The following is a 19,908-nucleotide window of genomic DNA, read 5'->3' as shown; positions in this document are numbered from 1 at the left end:
ACATACACACATGCAAATAACTATGTGAGATGACATGTATGCTAATTTGCTTTACTACAGTAATGATTTCACTATGTATATGAAAACATGTTGTACATTTGAATAAATAAATCAAACAAGTGTTTTAAATACCTCAGTGATCCTCTTATGAACGAGAAGGCAGGGGGAGGGTGAAAAGGAAGAGGGAGGAGAAGGAGGGAAAAAAAGGCAAGTGGATCAGTAACACCCAAGAACTGATATTTTAAATAAGAATTCTATGCCTCAGTTAAATTATTAGCCCACAGCAAGAATCATGTATCCATTTAATATCTGACAAAAGAAGCTGCTTCCATGCCTAAATTAATATCCATACTATTCACTTCCTTTAAATAAATCCTGCTTCTAATTAAATGCCACTTGAATAGATATGGCTGTCATCCATGTTAAGCCTTTTAATTGGCAAAGGCAACTAAAAGAGAGACCAGTGGTTTGACCCATGCCTAACCTGGAAATGTTTCAAACTCCTGAAACTGCTCATATTATCAGCCTCTAGATATCAGAATCCAAATCTGCCACCCCTCTTTCCAAATTGATACTTTTCAAATGTTTAATCAAGTCACTTCATTATGTCAATAATGCCAAGCTCCCCCGAGAAGGTGTATGAAATAAATGGCAACCCAACTCAGGCTGCCTGGTTAGTCACACCCATCTGCAATGCACAAAGGAGAAAAAAATGCCAGGAAACCCTTTGGGTGCCTCGGGGGGGGGAAAAAAAGCCTAACAACAGATTCAAACCCAAGAATTTGGAAGCATGCAGAGCTAGCTAGGGTGATGAGGTTACAGGCTCTTGGAGTGTGAAGAGCCTTTTTCCTGTGAGGCCTGGAGAGGTCATTGTGTGCCCAAAGTGCCACAGCTGTGGGCCGCCCAAGGCCGCCTAGCCTGGAATCACCTAGTTGCTCAAATTCTGCTCTGCCATTCTATGTGACCACAAGCAAGTCACTTGAGTCATGTTATACAGGCAGATGGTCATGGTGACCCAGTGGGCCAACTTGTTCAAGAACGTAGACACTATGTAGGAAAGCACTCCACGAGGTATAAAGAGACCACAAAGGTACGAACTACTGATCTGACATTCCAAGATTTCCATCAAAATATTGAACTCAAATTATCCTTTGGTTTTGTTCATCAACCTTTCCTTACACAAAATCCTCATTCTACTTTAAAAAAAAAAAAAGTAAATATTCCTTCTCATCTTTATCAAAGGCTCCCAAGTCTTTTGTCCTAAGTGTCAAGGATCCTGCAATTGTCATAAGCTGAAAAATTGTGTGCCAGTGCTGTAGTGTAGTGGGCTAAGCCTCCGCCTGTGGCACTGGCATCCCATATAGGCGCCGGTTTGTGTCCTGGCTGCTCCTCTTCCAATCTAGCTCTGGTTGCTCCTCTTCTGATCCAGCTCCCTGCTGATGGCCTGAGTGGAAGATGGCCCAAGTGCTTGGGCCCCTGCAATCCATGTGGGAAACCAGGAAGAATCTCCAGGCTCCTGGCTTCGGATTGGCCCAGCTCCAGCCATTATGGCCATTTAAGGAGTGAACAAGTGAATGGAAGACCTTTCTCTCTCTTTCCCTCTCTCTATAACTCTACCTCTCAAATATATAAATAAATATTTAAAAAAAAAGATGAAAAAAATGTACAGATCAACAACATATGTAGCTTAAGGTGCCGAGAGGCACCTAATGGGCCGGGCAGAGGATATGTTGTGCAATTCGGTAGACCAGAGTTCAAATCCTGACTTAAACCTTTCAATGATAGGAAAACCTGACCAATTTATTTAATTCCTAAAATAATTTCATCATTTGTAAAAGGAAATGATAGGGGCTGGTGCCATGGTGCAGTGCTGGCATCCCATATGGGCACTGGTTCGAGTCCCGGCTGCTCCACTTCCAATCTAGCTCTCTGCTATGGCCTGGGAAAGCAGCAGGAGATGGACCAAGTCCTTGGGTCCCCACACCCACATGGGAGACCTGGAAGAAGCTCTTGGCTTCCAGCTTCTATCGGCCCAGCTCAGGCCATTGTGACCATTGGGGAGTGACCCAGGGATGGAAGACCTCTCTCTCTCTCTCTTTCTCTCTCTCTCCGCCTCTGTCTCTCTATAACATGCCTTTCAAATCATAAATAAATAAATCTTTTTTTAAAAAGGGGGGATGATAATACCTAACAAAGTAAACTAAAAAGAAATACTGGATTGTCATCTTTTTGTTATTGCATGCTTTAATCAGGTAAGCCCAAGTTACTCCAATGGGGTATAAAAATAAGCGTTTACTTACTGCAACCTGCTTCATCTGAATGGTCACCACAGTCATCAACATTATCACACACATAGTGCTGTGAAATGCAATGTCCACTGCTACATTTAAATTCATCTTGTGTACAAGGTCTAGGCGTTGGTGGTCTACCTGTAATTTAAGAACAAGTTAGAGTCAAATCATTTTCCGTCTGTGAAACAAGATGCTTCCCTGTGTGGCAGAGAGAGGTATTGCTCGCCAAATGAACACAGTCTTCCCGAGGTTTCTCAGACTCCCTTGCAGCTAGGTTGCAACCATGTGACTAGTACTAACCAAAGAGCTGAGGGGTAAGTGATCTAAGTCTCTTGGAAGCCCATGTGACTCCTCTGTGTCTTCTCTGCTGCTACAGCAGGTTTGAAAGCCACATGTCAGGTGGCACAGCTACAAGATGGAAGATGGCTATGCAACCCAAAGTGGCTTTTCAATGAAGAAGAAACAAATCTTTGTTTTATTATACCACTGAGACTTTGGGATTTGTTGGTGGCAGCAACTAGTATCAACTAGTATTATCCTTAATAATATAGAGTGATGAGAAAAGTAGGGTGCTTCTATAACAAAATCCTAAACTCTATGGCATTGGCTAAACAGCCAGGAAGCAGGCAATGAGGAAACTAACACTGGAAGCAGAAAAGATGGAGACCCATGCTATACAATAGCATAAAATAGGAAGGTTCGTTGAACTTCTCAACCGGCAAAAAGAGGTTAGAAAACTGAATGCTAGGGGCCAACATTGTGGCATAGCAGGTTAAGCTGCCACCTACAAAACCAGTATCCTATATGGGCACCAGTTTGAATCCCAGTTGCTCCACTACTGATCCAGTTCCCTGCTAATGGGCCTGGGAAAGCAGTGGAAGATGGCCCAAGTGCTTGGGCTCCTGTGACCCACATGGGAAGCCCAAATGGAGTTCCAGGCACTTGGCTTCAACCTGGACTAGTCTTTGCAATTGCAGATGGACGATTCTCTCTCTTCTCTCTCTCTCTCTCTCTCTCTCTCTCTCTCTCTCTCTCTCTCCCCTTTTCTCTGCCTTTCCTTCTCTGTAACTCTGCTTTCAAATAAATAAATTTTTAGTTTAAAAAAAGGGAAAATAGAATGTTAATGATGTGCATTGGCTGCCATCACCTGAGTTTGGCCAGGTAGTGCTAAAAAAGAGAGAAGCCAAAAGAAGAACTGGTTTATTCAAAAGCAGAAATGAAAGAAAATAAAGTCCAGAAATGTGCAGTGCAGAAAAACCAATCACTTCTGGGTCCCAAACAGCAGAAGTCTAAACTTCAAAAGGCTTTGAGACACAAAGATCCAGAAACACCACTGTTGCACAAAATGATGCCCTGCTACTTTTCTGGACAGCCTGAAACTGACAATCAGTGGAGAGAGATGTGCAGGATAGAGACAGAGCAAGCAAATGAAGCAGGTTCAAGAGCTAAGTCCCCAAACAAACACTGGGTCAGGGTTCCTAACTTTTAGAACTGTCTGGAAGCTCCTAGATCACAAGTGGCTATGTTCTGAGGGATCTGCCAAACACATGACACTTCAAGGCTCTTGGGCCCTCCACCTCCTACAAGCAGGAAGTGGGCTAAGAAGGCTGTGCAGCCCCTAGGGAGGTGCAGTTCCCTGTTCTCTCTCCATCTGAAGAAGAAAACAGGCCCAGGTCCCTCTGGGACAGGAACTGTACATCAACATTTTAAGGCCACATCAACACAAGGAAAGTAAAATGGAAAAACAGGCATTTATCTAAATTTTCCAAACTAATGTAATTTTTGACCAAAAAAGGTATTATAAGTTAGGAATAATGTTTCTCAATGACTTTTTTCTAGGGAAATTAAACTGCTCAAAAGTTAATCCACTCTTCCTTCCAATGGATAGATTTTAAAACATACTCCAAATTCAGATATTTCACTACTTAAAATATTAAATTCAACCATTTGAAATTTCTATCTTAAACCCATCCATCATTTTTTGTCTTCTGGAAAATGAATGTTCACTTTCAGTGAGGATACTGGATAAGCACTGTTAACACCTGTACTGTCTTACTATGATGATCTCTTTGGCTGGGCATTGAGAAGGAATATTCATTCACATGTCTAAATTAGCAATTAGCCATTCTAGGCTGAAGTGTGGCCAAATCTCACCTTTGAAAGCAACTGCCTTAACAATTTGAAAGTGTGATTCAACCAGTACTTAGTGTTTATATTCATCTCCTTACGAGAACAGAATGGGGAAACATAGTAAATGCTTAACCAAAGACTGAAGAAAGAGATTTGCCAATATCTGGCTCAAGCGAGATGGGAAGTGGGCAGAGTTGCATCTGAGTAATGCATGTGACTGTATGGTGTTATACACAACTAAACCAGCGGAGAGCAGCAAACAGAGGCACAACTTCAACCTCTACAAAAAAACCTGAAACTGTTTGCAGATTGTAGACAATTGGGGGCCCTGATTTTTTTCCTCCGCCCTCCGGGCTTTTACTTACAGTGTTCTTCTTTCTCATCAGTCCCATCTCCACAGTCATCCACACCATTGCACTGCCGATGACTATATATACAGCGGCTGTTGTCACACCGGAAACGGTGTGGTGGATCACAGGGAACACCCACTGTAAGGCGAGTTAGAAAAACGAAATTGAGAGTTTAGACTAGAACAGAAGCGTCAATGTCTAAGACCTCCATGCTGGCACCAGGCCTGCTTCATTTGTCCATTCACTCACTCAAATGACAAATATCTCTTGAGTATCTAGTGCACAGACAAGATCCTGTGCAGGGTACTAGACACAAGGAACAAGAAAGACACAGAGCTTGTCCTCAGGGAACTTCATTCTAGCAGTGAATCAGACTTTACAAACTTTTCCTTCAATTACTGTGAAACACGTACTTGGGGCTCTGCTACCCACCAGAGGGAGGATATATCAGAAGAGGCTCCACATGAGAAGTTTTGGAGTCAGGGAGGAGCTTGGCAGGTTTGGGGACCTCCAGAAAGTCCTCTGTGCCTGGAGCACACAGTGCGGAAGACAGCGCGGCCATGGGGCTGGCCAGGCCTGCAGGAGGGTCCATGGGCTCGCACTCCAACAGCCAGAGGCTGTGGTTTAGTCCTCTGACCACAGCTGCCATTGAGCATGAAGGTTTCACTGAGGTTTTATACTGTTAGGACTTTCCTTCCAGAATTCCCTCGCCTCTTACATTGAAAGTAGGCATTTCACAGTCCAAGCCAGACCCACTTTGTTGTCCAGAGTAAGGCCTCTTGTCTCACTGTTTATAGAGCTGTGAAGAACCCAGGGGTGGTACCCAGGTCCTTCACTTGTTCAGTACAAGGGACATGGTCTTCCATGTATGCACCAGGAATTCAATGACCTCCACATATTTCTTTCACATGGAGGGTTTGGGCAGATTGATTGTCTTTCTGCCTTTGCACTACATACAGGGGCCAAGAAGGAAGATTAGGAATGAGGCTAGCTGGGGAGAAAACATCTTTAAGGGTTGGTGCTTGGAGGTATCACTGTAAAAGGCAAGTGCAACATTGCAAAATAGTGTTGGTCATTTTAAAAAGTGCAGCTGTGTTGCTGTCTCTCCAAAGTTAAATTTCACTAGCTATGGGCAGTTTATACTACAGAGAGAAGTGACTCAGTATGTACCTCTTTTATGAAAGTCAGACATGATTAAGATTTTTTTCTTTTAATATTCATCAAGATGAAAACAAAATTTTAAAAAATGACTAGTTCCTATCAAGTAAGAGATGGTAATAAAAGTACTGGAACACCACTATGAAAATATAATGTAATATAAATTATAAAATATGAGTAAATATAATTAACAATCTCTGGGAGGGAAGCAGGCCACTGGGCTAAAACTGAGTAGTGAGGAAACCAGGGAAGGGAAGGGAAGGGAAGAAGTGAGGGGAAGGTCAGAGGCAAACTGCAGTTAAGACTGGGGAGCTGATGAGGACTTCCAGCAAGAATGCTGCTCCTAGGGTCCCTACTCCTCTGATGGGGGTTTTCATTTACAGAAAGTCCTTAAATTTTAGTTTGCATCACAATCAGCTGAAGGCTTGCCTAGATTGCCGGGGCCCTACCCTCAGACATTCAGTTTGTGTAGATATGCGGTGGGACCCATGCACTTGCATTTCCGACATGCTCCCCAGTGACACTGACATTTCTAGTCCAGGGAAGACACTTTGAGCACTATTACCATGGCAAGTCTCCAGTGACTCAAAGCACAGGGCAAAATAACTGAAACAAATTCTATTTTCATTCACTTTGTTAAAATCAAATGCTAGCCATGATGGGATTAAATTAAAAAGCTAAGGGGTCTTTTAAAATGCATATGCACAGGCCCCATCCTTGGAGATTCTGCTTTTTGGGTCTAAACTCCGAGTGAGGCCAGGGCACGTGACACTGAAACACCTCTCTCCCATCAATTCTGCCACATACCTGAATTGAGGTTCACTGATTTAAGAAATATATATCATACAACAAGAGAAAACTAAATGGCCTTGTACTATGATGTTGAAGGGAAGTGTAAAGGGCCAAGTGAGTCATAAAATTTCCTAAAAATGTCCCCGGTAGCAAATACGGATTTGAAGAGGTAACATCAAGGAGTACACCCTCATATTTCAACCACAACAGACCTGCCTGGTCTATGCACACTGGGTTTACAAGTGAGATTTCTTTTGAAGAAATTGTTTTTTTAAGGGCATACAATGCTTTAAAAAATAGATGTTGGTTCAACTTTCTCAGACAGAAAATTGAAGCAGGAGAGTCAAGAGAAATCACGCGAGGGTTTATCACATGTGTTGTTCTCACAAACTGCACCGCTGTCCTCCAGGATCCCACCCTACATATGAGAAACCCCAAGGTGCTGCCAGACAACACCACTCCCATTCACCCCACTCTTTTCCCTCTTACAGCACAGATGAAGTTCTTCATCAGAGCCATCGCCACAGTCATTATCACCATCACATTTCCAAAGTGACTGGATGCAAACGTGGTTTTTACATTCAAACATAGTAGCTGGGCAGTATGTACCATTGGGAAAGCGAGTGGCTGTTGAGAGGGAGGAGACATATTGGAATTATTAAACAAATTTACTCGTTTTGGAAAGCTATCCCACTGCTTCTCCTTTATCTCTTGACACCGAAGCTGCTCTTCCTTATTTACCCACTGAAGCTGTTCTTCCTTGTTCATCTAGAGGTATTACTGCCTTACCCTGTCTAGGATTCTGATGGAATGTGTCTGGACAATTGTCCAAGCCCAGTTTTCAACAGCATGGGTAGTGCTGGACTTTGTCTCTACTGGCCAAGTCTGGCTTGACCCATAATACACTTACAAGGTCTATGAAACCAGGTGTTAAGGTGTGACAACCACACTAGCAACTACTTACTATGGACAGTCACCAGTAATGAATATTTATATACTAATTCATAAAGACTGAAATGTGAGCAATCATATTGGTTTTATATTTTTTATATTTTATATGCCAACACGTAACTCAGAAAATTTAATGCTGTCTATTCAATCTGTTCAAATACCCAACCCAAGTTCTAATACTAGTTCATTCGTTGCTTGAATAGTCTTTTTGGCCTGAAATTTTTTTTATCCAATTAATGATTTGTATAGCTGCTAATAATACAAGATAAATAGTCTACCAGTTGAGGCTACTTAATAATTCTCTATTTAAAATATTATTAATGAAATGCACTTGACTTGAAACGGAAATAATGGATATGATGACTCAGACTCCAGGTGAATTGATAATTATCAATGAATGCTGAATAGAACATGTATATGGCCTTTTAGTCAAAGAAGTGGTAGCTGACAGATAAGCAGGACCACAGGTATCCAAGGACTTACGACAACTAGCTTCATCAGAGGCATCCAAACAGTCGGCTCTTCCATCACATTTTATATGGTTGGGCACACAGTGTCCGCTGGTACACTGAAAATAGTCAGGATGGCAGGTCCTCATGTCTGAAGAGAGAGGATTGGCACGCCCAGGAGGCCTTGTCATTTGCAGGCAGGTGTTGGTACATGGAGTGTGGTGAGTACTCTCCTACATTCTTAACCACATGTCCAGACTGGCTCAAAGGAAATGAATAAACTGTCCAAACTCACTTTTTCCACTTAACATATGCAGGTAGAAGGACTTATCTCTCCTCTGTTAAATGACCACTAGCTCTTAAAGATTTTCAGCAGAAACTCAAATTCTCCAATTTTTATAGGCGTCCTGATTTTCCTCAGTTAACAATCAATAAAGAGCTATAAAAGTTACGTGGGGTTCAGGATTCCTGCTCCAATGCTCTGACCGTTACACTTTGCTCTGATCACAACTTTCTGTGAACATCAGAAAGATCAATGTTTTTGTTTACAAGGTCAAGGTTTGCTCCTAGGAAATGTTTGGGATTGTTTTTTAATTCCCTGCTATTTTCCCCTGTTATGATTGATCTAGGCTGCTACAATTTATGAATAAAGCATAGAAAATACAGAGCAGAAGATATGGTATTCTGCTAAGTTTTACATATGACATAAATTACACAAAATTCAGTTTACTCTAAAAAGTCTAATAAATACGAATTTGAAGTTACCATGCAGTCATAGTACAAGAGTCTATGGAACCCTCCACAAAATGCTTTTGACAATTACCACAGTCCCGCTCATCTGAGTTGTCCCCACAGTCATTGTCTTGGTCACAGATCCACAGAGAAGGAATGCATTGTTGATTGGCACATCGAAACTCACTCTCTGTGCACTCCCGGGGGACTGAAAAGGAAAGCCATGTGGCCATTAGTGTGCACCAGGAATCAAACACAGGAAACAGACTTGTTAACTGGTCAAGGCACCCTCGATGCCCAATATCCTCCTGCATCCCACATTCCTCTAAAACTCTTCCTCTAAAACTAGACCCGCTACTTCAATTTTAAGTCTATAAAAAAATGGCTTTTATAAGAGGTTTATCCAAAGATATTTTTTATCACAGAGTTTCATTTTCTTCTTTTTATATTTTACTTTTTAAATTTTTAGTAATATAAAGAGAACAGATTTCATATATTTCATAGGTACAATTCTAAGATAACAATATTTCCTCCCCACCTTTCCTGTCCCCCCCAACTTCCCTCCTTCCTTCCTATTTTTTTTTAATTTTTGCAGAAACATAATTTCAATCCACCCTATAATCACAGACTTAAAATATCTGATTTCATGAAACTCTAGATGATCTCTTTTTTTAAAAGATTTATTTAGTTATTTGAAAGGCAGAGTTACAGAGAGGCAGAGAGAGGTCTTCTATCCGCTGGTTCACTCCCCAGATGGCAGGGGCCCAAGGACTTGGGCTACCTTCTACTGATTTCCCAGGCCATTGCAGAGAGCTGGATTGGAAGTGGGGCAGCCAAGACTCAAATCGGCACCCATATGGGATGCCAGGACTGTGAGCGGAGACTTTGCCCACTATGCCACAGCACCGGCCCCTAGAGGATCTCTTCAAAGATTCAACATGTGTTCTTTTTAGTAAACAGTAAAATGCCTCTTGGAATGCCCCATTGTTTAAGAGGTTTGTAATTGATTAATATTTGCAGCTGTAACCAGAATTCTAAGTATTTCAATTACCTGCCATGAACAGTATTATTTCTCACTTCTAAAAGGTAGCGAAAATTAGAGTGTATTTCATATTAGCCAATTTGGAATCGACATAAATCACTGCTATATACTCAAGATGGGGCTTCATGAAAGCTGTTTTCAAGGCACGCCCAATTATTCAGGACTGGCCCTCGAGTTTGGTGTGAGTCAGACCTTTGGCATCCTTTCCTCAAACTCTGTCCAGTTCCTAGTAGCCAGTACCTTCAACTGAGATGGAAGAACTAAAACCTGACCTGTCACTTGAACAACAGGCATCCTGAAATAGTCAGCTGTTCCAGGAAGGAAAACAATCCAAACTCAAGTTCTCCCTCTTCTATTAAGATCATTTGGTGGAAAGAACGTAAGGAACAAGATCTTTAGGTTAACGCCTTTCCTTCCTTTACTTCTCTTGGAACAGATTTTCTCTCTCTATTCTATTTATCTGATTGTATTTACACTTGCTCATAGATCATCTCCAGTTCTTTGGGGAAAAGAAGTTGGGTGGAAATAAGTTGTCAGAAACAAACAAAAAAAATTCCTAAATATCCTCCTCTTCCCAAAGCTTGATTATAAACATCTCAGAAGATGTTGGACCTTTGTTCAAAGAGAACGTGGAACTGAATCACCCAGCAGAAATGGATATGAGAGAGCTGTTGTCCTAGCCTTTGAGGATGAATGCAGTGGACAACTGAATGCAGAAGAGAGTGATCCTCACAGGGCGGCACATAGGCTCGCAGAACCAGAAGCACTCACCACAGTTCTCCTCATCCGAGTTATCCCCACAGTCATTGTGCTCATCACATTTCCAGCGAAGAGGGATGCAGTGGTGATTTTTACATCGGAATTCTCCCGAAGGATTACATGTCCTGTCCTCTGCAAGGCACAGTCATTGCAAAGAGTCCATAAACCAGTGGTCAAGAAATGCACAAAGTAGAATATGTCACCACACTCTGGAAGCTCTCAGAGAGAGGAATGCCAGCAACACTTGTCAATATCCCTTGTTTGGCTTAACTGAAACCTATTCTATGGCTCGAAACTAGGTCCATTCCCTTTTGTATGAATTGTTCAAAAAATGAATAGGTATCTGGTTGTAATCTGCAACAAAGGTCTGATAAGGGAGGTTAAAAGGATGCCACAAGCAAACTAAAGAACATTCCCATCATCACGTTGTCATTAGTCAATTAGACTCAATATTAGTAAAACAACTCAGTATCTTCTTTTCCTCTCTTCCAATTAAACCAAGCACACATTCATAGACACACTGGTTTCAAGTTAGAGTATATGCCTAATCTTGAAAATTCCCATTAATACAGTTGGCCCTTGGTCCATACATTCTTTCCATGTTGCCATAGTGGCTACAGCTATCCAATGGATGAAATGGAAAGTCAGAAATAAATTAGAATATGAAACAAACAATATTCTGACTTGAAAATATACATTTTGGTGATAGATGTCAATTCTTTTCTCTACTCTTCTTTCACCCAATCTGTAAGATTAGGCAAGCCACTTAAATTTGTCAAGTATGAATAAGGATTCTACATTTGGGAGAAATGACTCAATTCCCTAAAATCTCAGGTATGTCTTTCCCAGTTATAACATCTTTTGGGATGGAGTGTCATTTAAGATGATATAAATGAACTTCCCCCCACAGCCCTGTACTATGGTGGAATGAGAAGGCCATGCCAAGATGGCCACTGATAACAGGACCTGCCTGGCAACAGGCTGTGATTGGATGGCTTCAGAAACTGCCTGGCAACAGGCTGTGATTGGTTAGGGCATAAACCGCCCCTTGACCAGATTGGCTGCCTTGGCTATATAAGCTGCTATACCAACTGAAATAAATGAGTCTGTAGGCTGCTCGCATCTGGCCTACTTTCACCCGGCTCCTGGAGTCTGTGTGGTGACTCCGTGCCTCCTGCCCCCACCAAGCTCCTCTTCTCAGAATGAATCCACCACAACACTGTACATGCTATAAAAAGGTAACATGTTATTATAGCAACCAACAACTTACCCTTTAAAAGGTTAAAAAAGGAAAGATGACATAGGAAATGCACACTCATCTCTTTTACAATAAATGTACTGGGCACTTAGATTTGTCCATCCCCCATCCCCAACCCCTCTTACCGCAGCCTTGTTCATCACTGTTGTCCCTGCAGTCATCGACACCATTGCACACAGCCCACCGTGGGATGCAGCGGTAGTTGGTTTTACAGCTGAATTCCGTATGGTTGTCACAGTTATGTGCGGATGTCACTGGAAAGGCAAGAGGCAGCAAAGTCAGAACTGAAGTCTCAGTCCTGTGGGGAAAGGGTGCCCGAAGGCACCTTTCTGCTGTCACACTGGAGACGTGGTGCTGATGGGTAACAAGTATCAGGAAGAAACCTTGCCTGGCTCATACTGAAGTCAGTAAGCTGGCAGGTAACAATAACTGATTGCCAATAAAACCAATGCTGGCAACATATCAAGTCCATTTATAATGAGCAGAAAATCGGTCCTAAGTCTCCTCACTATCTCAGTGCCACTCATTTGTTTTGCAGTGTAACTTTTGCAGGAGGCAGGTGTGGGTTAGAAAACCTGACTTGCAGTGTTAGCTCTGCTACTAAATGGGAATGTGACCATATATAATAGCCTAACTTTTCTTTACCTATAAAACAGGAATTGGTTAATACTCACGTTCCCTTGCTCCCAGTGTTTCTCTGATGCTCAAATGAGAAAGTGCTGGATACACAAAATATAAGCTCTTATGACTATATCCTGGATAAGCAACTAGAGGAAGTACCACCCAGTTCAGAAACACAGTCTGACTCAACTTGTAAGCAATACAGCTATCTACTGACTTGCCGTGCCAGAGGTCACAGTGCGGGCTGAGTGGGAGCATCTCATGTGGCTGAAGAAGGGGGTTCCATGTCTCTGCAAAGCCACACAGAGGTTCTCCTTGTTCCCCTGCTCTGGCCATGCTTTACCCCACCCCAGGAACTCACGGCATTCCGGGATTGGCTCATCTGAATGGTCTCCACAGTCATTATCTACATCACACTTCCACGACTGAGGGATGCAGCGGCCATTGTCACACTTAAACTGGCCTGGCCGGCAGGTCCTGCTGGCACAGTGGGAGCTCTCTTCGTCTGAGTTGTCCCCACAGTCGTTCACTGTGTCACACTGCCAGGCTTCCGGGATGCAACGCTTGTTGGCACACTGCCACTCATTGGACTCACACCGGTGGTTATCTATAAGCAGGAGCATTTGGTTGTCAGCTTAGAAGGCACCAAGGATTTAAATCTTAATGTACTAATTATCAACCAGTGCTACTACATGGGCAGTTGTTTCTTTTACCATCACTGCCTCCAAAATTCTTAAATGTCTTTTTCTTGCATGTAGAATGAAGGGATAAGGACTAGATGCCCTGCTGTGCTAAGTGCACTCTCCCCCATCCCTATTCCCTTTCTAGACAATGGTCTTCAAATGATTTGTGTTGCTATTGTTGACTTGTCACTTTAAGGTTGGAGGATTTTTTTTTCCTTTTTCAATGGAAACACAAATGTTACAAGTGAGAGTCCTTTTTTGAAATCAGGGTGAAAAACAGTCATTTCATCTTTATTGTTAGCTCTCAAGGAGGATTATATCCTAGCACATGGTGAACAACCACCAATTTAGACAACTTATTATCTGCCTCAAGATTTCTTTAAAAAAAAAAAACCTGTAAAAATAGATACAGGAGGGGCCTTGAGTTTTCTTACAAGGCTTGGAACTGGTTTTGCTTTTGGCATTGAGGAAATCCCCAGAGAAACATGACTATACACAGTCAACTATAGAGGTAGGCAAAAAAAAAAAAAAAAAAAAAAAAAATTGTAAAAAGGCAGAAAGAAACTCAACAAACCACAGAGGGCATGTTCTTCATCAGACCCATCGGGACAATCCTGGCGAGCATTGCACAAGGTCCGTGAGCTAGTGCAGTTGCCATCCTTGCACTGGAACTGTCCAAGCCGGCAGTAGCGCTGAGGGCACAGGGCCGATTCATCAGAGCCATCAGAACAGTCTCTCTGTCCATCACATTTCCACCAAATGGGAATACACCTGCTCAGAGAAAACACCGCACTTCACTAGCAAGGTCTCAGGGGCCAGAGGAGAGGGCAAGGGCTGCCTGGGGAGAAGAAATCACACTGAATCCCAAGTAACAAAGTGTATGAGTTCTCCTGTGGACCTAGGAAAGGATTAATGTTCAGTTACAGTGCCACAATTCCAGAGGAAACATAACTCGAAGAGATGGGGATGGTTTGCTGAGAACCAAATACACACTGAAATGTGCTCTGGGTATGATGATTAAATTCTTTTCACAACAAACAATTGACTGGGTGCTTGGAGCCATGATTTTAGAAGCAGTGATTGGTTGAGGCTGACTTAGAAGACCACTGGGTGCTTGGAGCCATGATTTTAGAAGCAGTGATTGGTTGAGGCTGACTTAGAAGACCTTTAGGTACTGGTTGGGAAGTCGAAGCACACTAACAGGTGTTGAGTGCCTACATCAATGATAAGTATACTGATAGAGTCTTAATCTCAGATATTTTATTTAATCACCAAAATAATCAGTTATGATATCTTAAACTCTGATTTGCATGAACAAATCTATCCACATCGCTATCTGACTCAGTTCCCCTATCCATCAATGTCCTGTGGCCACTGTCAGGAAAATAATCTGTGGCTATGTTTCATAGCAAGAACAATCGATAATAAACAGATTTGAATGTGTAACTCTATATCCTCTGGCACAGGATCTAAGGAGCTAGACCTGTATGGGTGTGGAGAACACAGTGAAATTCTATCACCCTGAGGGCTATGTTTCAGTTTACCCTTACATACACTTTGGCCCTAATGCTCTGGACATGCACTAGAAATAAGAAATATATAGTCTGCTCTCCTCTCTACAACATAAAAACCCACATACAATTTGGTTAACAAATTCCTTCTATTCAAGTAAGAAATCTTCTGAAGTTGGAGGCTGAGAGCCTTGGTATGGTCCACATGGACCAAATCTTTGTTCATTAAAAAACTTCTGGGCTGGTGCTGTGGTGCACTAGATTAATCCTCCACTTGTAGCGCCGGCATCCTATATGGACACTGGTTCTAGTCCTGGTTGCTCCTCTTCCAGTCCAGCTCTCTGCTGTGGCCCGGGAGTGCAGTGGAGGATGGCCCAAGTGCTTGGGCCCTGCACCTGCATGGGAGACCAGGAGGAAGCACCTGGCTCCTGGTTTTGGATCAGTGCAGCTCTAGCCGTTGCGGCCACTTGGAGTGTAAACCAACAGAAGGAAGACCTCTCCCCCCTGCCTCCTTTTTTTTTTTTTTTTTTTTTTTTTTTTTTTGACAGGCAGAGTGGACAGTGAGAGAGAGAGAGACAGAGAGAAAGGTCTTCCTTTGCCATTGGTTCACCCTCCAATGGCCGCTGCGACTGGAGCGCTGCGGCCGGCGCACCGCGCTGATCTGAAGGCAGGACCAGGTACTTATCCTGGTCTCCCATGGGGTGGCAGGGCCCCAGTACTTGGGCCATCCTCCACTGTACTCCCTGGCCACAGCAGAGAGCTGGCCTGGAAGAGGGGCAACCAGGACAGAATCCGGCACCCCGACCGGGACTAGAACCTGGTGTGCCGGCGCCGCAAGGCAGAGGATTAGCCTAGTGAGCCGCGGTGCCGCGCCCCCCTCCCCCCCGCCTCTTAATCTCTCACTGTCTACAACTCTGCCTGTCAAATAAATAAAATAAAATCTTTAGAAAAGAAAAGAAAAGAAAAGAAAAGAAAAGAAAAGAAAAGAGAAAAGAAAAGAAAAGAAAAAGAAAACTTCTGGGGCCGGTGCTGTGATGTAGCAGATTAAGTGATTGCCTGCAATGCTGGCACCCCTTTGAGTGACAGTTCAAGTCCAATCTGCTCCACTTTGGATCCAGTATCCTGCTAATGCTCCTGGGAAGGCAGCAAAAGACAGCCCAAGTCCTTGGGCCCCTGCACCGATGTGGGAGATCCAGATGAAGCTCCTGGCTCCTGGCTTTAGCCTTGCCCAGCCACAGCCATTATGGCCATGTGGGGAGTGGACCTGTGGATGGAAGATCCTTCTCTTTCTCTATCTCTTTCTCTGCACCTCTGCCTTTCAAATAAATAAATTTAAAAAATCTTAAAAAAAGAAAACATCTATCCCCTTAAGCCTTGAAGTTCCATGTGTGCTCAAAGGATGGACAGGCACTGGAGAGAAAGGAAAGAGAGCCTTACTTTTCATTGTTAGCACACAGGAATTGGGTGCTGGAGCACATGGGCAGGCAGCGTGTGGTGCCGCCTGTGTGAAGGGTCTGGAAGTCGTCTGGACACTCGCAGGTGAATCCTTTTCCTCCTGCTTTGATGAGGCAGAGATGAGAACAGCCACCATTGTTGATGCCACAAGGATTGTTCACTAGTGAAAAAGAAAAAAAAGTGCATTTCTTCACAAAGAGTATGAAGCATATAACACTCACTACTCATCTTGATTAACTCACCATTTCTTAGAGATGAAGAAAAATACCCTGTTTTATGTTTTTTCCAAAAGTTCATAAATAGGACATATAGTTAGACAAGCCACAACCCTTTGCTTTGAGAAAGCTTATTTGTATACTACCAGAAGTGAGGCTCTTACTGGTGTTGGGTTTCTTCTTCTATTTCTAAAAAAAAAATTATTTTCATTGACACTCAGTAATTGTTCATATTTAAGTGGTGTCCAGAATCAAAGTCAAAATATTAATTTCCAAGGGCCAGCATTGTGACACCGCAGGTTCAGTCATCACCTGCAATGCCAGCATCCCATGAGTGCCAGTTCCAGTCCCAGTTGCTCTACTTCTGATCCAGCTCCCTGTAATGCACCTACGGAAGCAGCAGAGAATGGCCCAAATACTTGCACCCCTGCCACCCACTTGGAAGACCATCGTGGCCATTTGGGGAGTGAACCAGTGGATGGAAGATTCTCTCTCTCTCTCTCTTTCTGTAAGTCTTCCTTTCAAATAAATAAATACATATTTTTAAAAACTCAACTTCTAGGCTGGCGCTGCGGCTCACTAGGCTAATCCTCCGCCTTGCGGCACCGGCACACCAGGTTCTAGTCCCGGTCGGGGCGCCAGATTCTGTCCCGGTTGCCCCTCTTCCAGGCCAGCTCTCTGCTGTGGCCAGGGAGTGCAGTGGAGGATGGCCCAAGTCCTTGGGCCCTGCACCCCATGGGAGACCAGGAGAAGTATCTGGCTCCTGCCATCGGATCAGCGCCGTGCACCAGCCGCAGCGCGCTGGCCGCGGTGGCCATTGAAGGGTGAACCAACGGCAAAAGGAAGACCTTTCTCTCTGTCTCTCTTTCTCACTGTCCACTCTGCCTGTCAAAATAAATAAATAAATAAATAAATAAAAAACTCAACTTCTAGCAGATGCTCTATTCATTTCCTCATTCAAAGGACACAGCAAGGCAAATCTGAGCAAGAACAGTGTGACTGGGTAAATGAAGCAGTGTCATTATTAACTTTCTGGGTCACCACTTAGAGGTGAGATTGATTTCTAATGAAATAAAATGAAGAATATCAATTTCCAAAAGGAAATATTGAATATTTATTTTTTGAATTCTCATTTTCCCTTACTACTAAGTTTACAACAAAGCAGATCCAGAAAAAAATGGCTGTCCCCAAAGTATATTTCAGATTTTGATAGGTTATTTCTTATTTTTAAAGACTTATTTTATTTATTTGAAAGGCAGAGCTACAGAGGGAGAGGGGGATGGAGAGGGAGAGGGAGAGGGAGTCTTCCATATGCTGGTTATCTCCCCAAATGGCCACAACGGCCAGGGTTCGGCCAGGCTGAAGCCAGGAGCCAAAAGCTTTCCCCTGGGGTCTCCCATGTTGAATGCAGGGGCCCAAGCAGTTGGGCCATCTTCTCTGTTTCCCATGTGCATTAGCAGGAAGCTGCATTGGAAGTGGAACAGCCAGGACTTGAACTGGCGCCCATATGGGATGCCAGTGCTGCAGGCAATGGCTTAACTCACTATGCCACAGCTGGGCCCCTGCTATATCATTTCTAAAGCATAAAATGGCTTTAACTACATGAAAAACAAAAGTTCACAAGCAAATAAAAACAAATTCTCTAACTTGTGTGACATCAATATATATTGCTCTTGACACTGTCTTCAAGAAGACAAAAATAATATCTCTCATACTCTGCACCATGTCATATGTAAATAGACATTTAATAAATGTTTTATAATGACTGCAATGTTCTTTTAAGCCTTATTTTAAAGTAAGTCTATCTTAGTATTAAGGAATGATTCTTAATTTCCTAGGTATCATACCTGAATTATATATGAAGGAAGCTTTTATTTCTTTTCAAATGTCATTACTTAGGTATTTAAGGGCCAAAATGTCATGGCATTTTAAACTCACTTAAAAATGCTTCATTCCTCCCACCAAAATAAAATAAGTAAATATGGTAAAATAACTGGTAAATTTGATCAAAACCCAAAAACCGATTTATGTTTAAGACTATGGCAAAATTTTTTAAAAGAGTTGTAAGTAGCCTTTCCTGGAGTAGGACAATAATTCTAAAGATATTTCTCATACTCTCAGCTCTCAGTGTGTTTTGAAGAAAGAATGAACAAGTAACAACAACTGTTTGTAAATGTTGATATTTATGCCTAAAGAGTCCAGAATGACAGACACATAACCTAAAGGAACTCACTAATGGGCTGCCTGTACGGGTGATACACGTGGATGTCAAAGGGTCTGTGTGTTGTGTTCACCAGCATCATCCTATTTGATCCATCGTATTTGTTTCCCTTTTCAACTGTCCTCGTGTTCCAGTCCGTCCAATAAACAGTGTCTTCAAAAACCGTGATAGCAAAGGGATGAGGTAGCGTCCCATCATACACTGTGTGTCGATGGCGGCCCTCCAAATCAGAGTACCTGCAGTCACAGGAGCAAATGGTCACTGAGTGATAAAGATAGCTCTTCTCCAATACCTTTTGGGGTAAATTAATTAACAAATTAATAATGAAATCCTACCTACAGAGATAACTAAAATTCAGATTCTCACTAGAACTCCTAGTCTTTAATTAGAAGAAGAACTAATCTTGGAGGATTTATTTTGGCTGAATAAAAGATAAAATGTTGAAAATGCAATGCTTAAAAAATAGGAATATCTACAGGATCTACACAAGCACTAATGCCTAACCACAGCTGCTCTCCTGCAGGTGCAGGTGGAACAGCAGTTGTAGAGTTATAACCTCCTTACGTTGATGTTCTCCTTTAAGCACCCTTTTTGCTATCATGGGTGAAGAGTACTCTGGTTTCATAAATCACTGGATGAAATCAAGATAGCAACATAAAAGCTGGAATCCCACCTTCTCATGAACATTTGGGAGAGAAGCTGTTCTAGGGGACATCAGGCTGTTAGTAAAACTTGAGCATGAAGTTCACTACCATAGGAGAGGGATTACGAGGCTCATTTTCTGGAAGGGAAAGTACAAGGCCATAAACTCCAATCTGCATGACTTTAGAGCTCACTCTTTCCCTGCTGTACTATAAAACTCAGTGAACTGTATGTTAACAGCTTTAGCTACAAGTAACCTCAGGGCGTCTTCCAATAAACAGGTCAGTTACAACATGCATGGGATTAACACAAAGGAAACACACATTCTGGTGTTTGCAATAAACAGTCGCCCTGTTGTTTTATTCTTTTCAATATACGTACTCAATATAACCCAGGTGAGCATCTGCCCAGTACAAGTGATCATTGGTGTAGTCAATGGTGATAGCATTGGGCCATTCTAACTTGGTAGAGATGATCACAGACTTATTGGTTCCATCCATGCCTACTCTTGCAATGTATGCACGGTGACCCCAGTCTGCCCAGTAGACATGCCTGTTGGAGCAAACAGAGGGGGTCAGTGCCTGAAGCAAAAAGAAGTCAGTAGCCAAAAGACATAACTTTTCTCCACTTCTAGAGAAATGTAGTGTA

General features: G+C 42.6%; 1 protein-coding gene across 1 annotated transcript in view; it reads right to left on the bottom strand.

The window, feature by feature from the left end:
• Positions 1 to 19,908, bottom strand: part of LRP2 (LDL receptor related protein 2) — a 227,247-nt gene that overhangs the window by 32,829 nt on the left and 174,510 nt on the right. Inside the window, exons 52-63 of the mRNA XM_008258707.5 lie at positions 19,642 to 19,812; positions 18,631 to 18,854; positions 16,165 to 16,342; positions 13,791 to 13,987; positions 12,895 to 13,140; positions 12,038 to 12,166; positions 10,667 to 10,786; positions 8,945 to 9,061; positions 8,156 to 8,272; positions 7,211 to 7,348; positions 4,787 to 4,909; positions 2,301 to 2,429 (exon numbers count right to left, since the gene is read on the bottom strand). Of these exons, the coding sequence (XP_008256929.3) occupies positions 2,301 to 2,429; positions 4,787 to 4,909; positions 7,211 to 7,348; positions 8,156 to 8,272; positions 8,945 to 9,061; positions 10,667 to 10,786; positions 12,038 to 12,166; positions 12,895 to 13,140; positions 13,791 to 13,987; positions 16,165 to 16,342; positions 18,631 to 18,854; positions 19,642 to 19,812 (1,889 nt within the window). The remainder of the gene's footprint in view (positions 1 to 2,300; positions 2,430 to 4,786; positions 4,910 to 7,210; positions 7,349 to 8,155; positions 8,273 to 8,944; positions 9,062 to 10,666; positions 10,787 to 12,037; positions 12,167 to 12,894; positions 13,141 to 13,790; positions 13,988 to 16,164; positions 16,343 to 18,630; positions 18,855 to 19,641; positions 19,813 to 19,908) is intronic.

This window comes from Oryctolagus cuniculus, chromosome 3, assembly GCF_051225735.1.
Source record: "Oryctolagus cuniculus isolate XC-2025 breed Fujian yellow rabbit chromosome 3, ASM5122573v1, whole genome shotgun sequence".
Classification (NCBI taxonomy): domain Eukaryota; kingdom Metazoa; phylum Chordata; class Mammalia; order Lagomorpha; family Leporidae; genus Oryctolagus; species Oryctolagus cuniculus.
This window is presented reverse-complemented; position numbering and strand designations above follow the sequence as displayed.